General features: G+C 43.2%; 1 protein-coding gene across 1 annotated transcript in view; it reads right to left on the reverse strand.

Annotated features, from left to right (window-relative positions):
* Positions 1–777, reverse strand: part of LOC111673788 (DNA-directed RNA polymerase III subunit RPC8-like) — a 7,714-nt gene extending 6,937 nt beyond the window's left edge. Inside the window, exon 1 of the mRNA XM_087170037.1 lies at positions 750–777. Coding sequence (XP_087026163.1) covers positions 750–777 — 28 coding nt within the window. The remainder of the gene's footprint in view (positions 1–749) is intronic.
* Positions 778–1,464: the final 687 nt, after the last annotated feature.

Below are 1,464 nucleotides of genomic sequence, written 5' to 3' on the forward strand. Positions count from 1 at the left end.
GGGGGGGGGGGGGGGGGGGGGGTGAAAATGCAACAATAGCAGCATGAAAACTCAATATCTCAGACCGGATGAGAGCAGGGTGAGCTGCGACTGATGGGATTTCACTGGTGCTGCTTACAGTAAGTTTGTTTGTTCACAGTGAGGCTCTAATCAACAATGACTGAGACCAGAAAGCAGAAAACCCTGAAGTTTGATGCGTAAGATGAACTTCAGGTGACACATCTGGAGAGAATCAGGGGAAAAATAAATTCATACATTCGTGTGAGTTGAACAACTCAGTCAGCTTATTGAGCTGTTTGGATGGAACGACATTAAAGAGGAGGTACAATGGAGAACAACAACTGTCTGGTCCTGGGGTGGATTTTGTACATGAACAAATAAGCTGCGAATACGAACGACACAGTGTAACAGACACACACACTGCTGAGCTTCGTTATGTGCGCTTGTTTGAGTGCATTTGTGCAAGTCTGCCTGTCGACCGGGAGTGATGTCACAGTAATCCTGTCTGTTTCTACATGCTCGTGAGAGAGTGAGTGTGTATGTGTGTGTGTGTGCGCTTTTCATCTGTACAGCGACCTTGTGTGTGTGTGTGTGTGTGTGTGTGTGTGTGTGTGTGTGTGTGTGTGTTCTTTCTTTAACTGAGCATGGCTGCAGCTGTTCCTCTCGTCTCTCCCTCTTTGCAAAGCCCCTCTCTAGGCCCATGTTCCTCCCCTTCTTAACCCACGCCAAGGCCCCTCACGGGCCCCTACAGGCCCCCGCCTTCCTCCTCGCCACCATCTACTGCAGCTCCTTCATCCTGTTGAGGGCGGAGCCAGCCTTGAACCACTCGATCTGTGTCTCATTGAAGGTGTGGTTCAGAGTGATGGGCTTCTGGCTGCCGTCGCTGTGCTTGATCACTGCAGTCAGCGGCTGGAGAGACACGCAGGAGGCAAACATGAATCATGTGTCAATCATTCATCCGCTTTTTCTTTAGCATAATGTGAGGAGAGGCTGGGCTGCCCTTCGGATCAATGTTTAGATCAATGTTTTATTTATTTATTCATTTTTAATTGAGATGTTTTATTATAGGCACTACTTATGTATTTCTATTTTCTGGTCCACAATCTATACCCAACAAATAAATGATCATGTTTTATGAAAAGTCAAGATACAACATTAATGCATCAATCATTATAATCCAATGATAGAACTCAGTGTTTTTCATGAACGATATCAGAAACTGTCAGACCAGTTATTTCCTTATTCTAACGTCTCATTTTTTAGTTCTTGTAATTTAGTAATTGGTTTATTGATATTATATCTCTTGTGTTGTGTATGTGTCTCCCCCAGGCGTTATGTTCTGTTCTCATGTTCATGCTTTGATCATTGTTTTGTAAAACAGAATAAAAAACAATAGTGTAATAAAATAAATAATTATGACATGAGAACTTTTACTTTTGTTACTTTAAGTAAATTGTGATGCTG

This window comes from Seriola lalandi, unplaced genomic scaffold (genome assembly GCF_002814215.2).
Source record: "Seriola lalandi dorsalis isolate HSWRI2012SDOR001 ecotype SW California unplaced genomic scaffold, Sedor1 jcf7180002054926, whole genome shotgun sequence".
Lineage (NCBI taxonomy): Eukaryota > Metazoa > Chordata > Actinopteri > Carangiformes > Carangidae > Seriola > Seriola lalandi.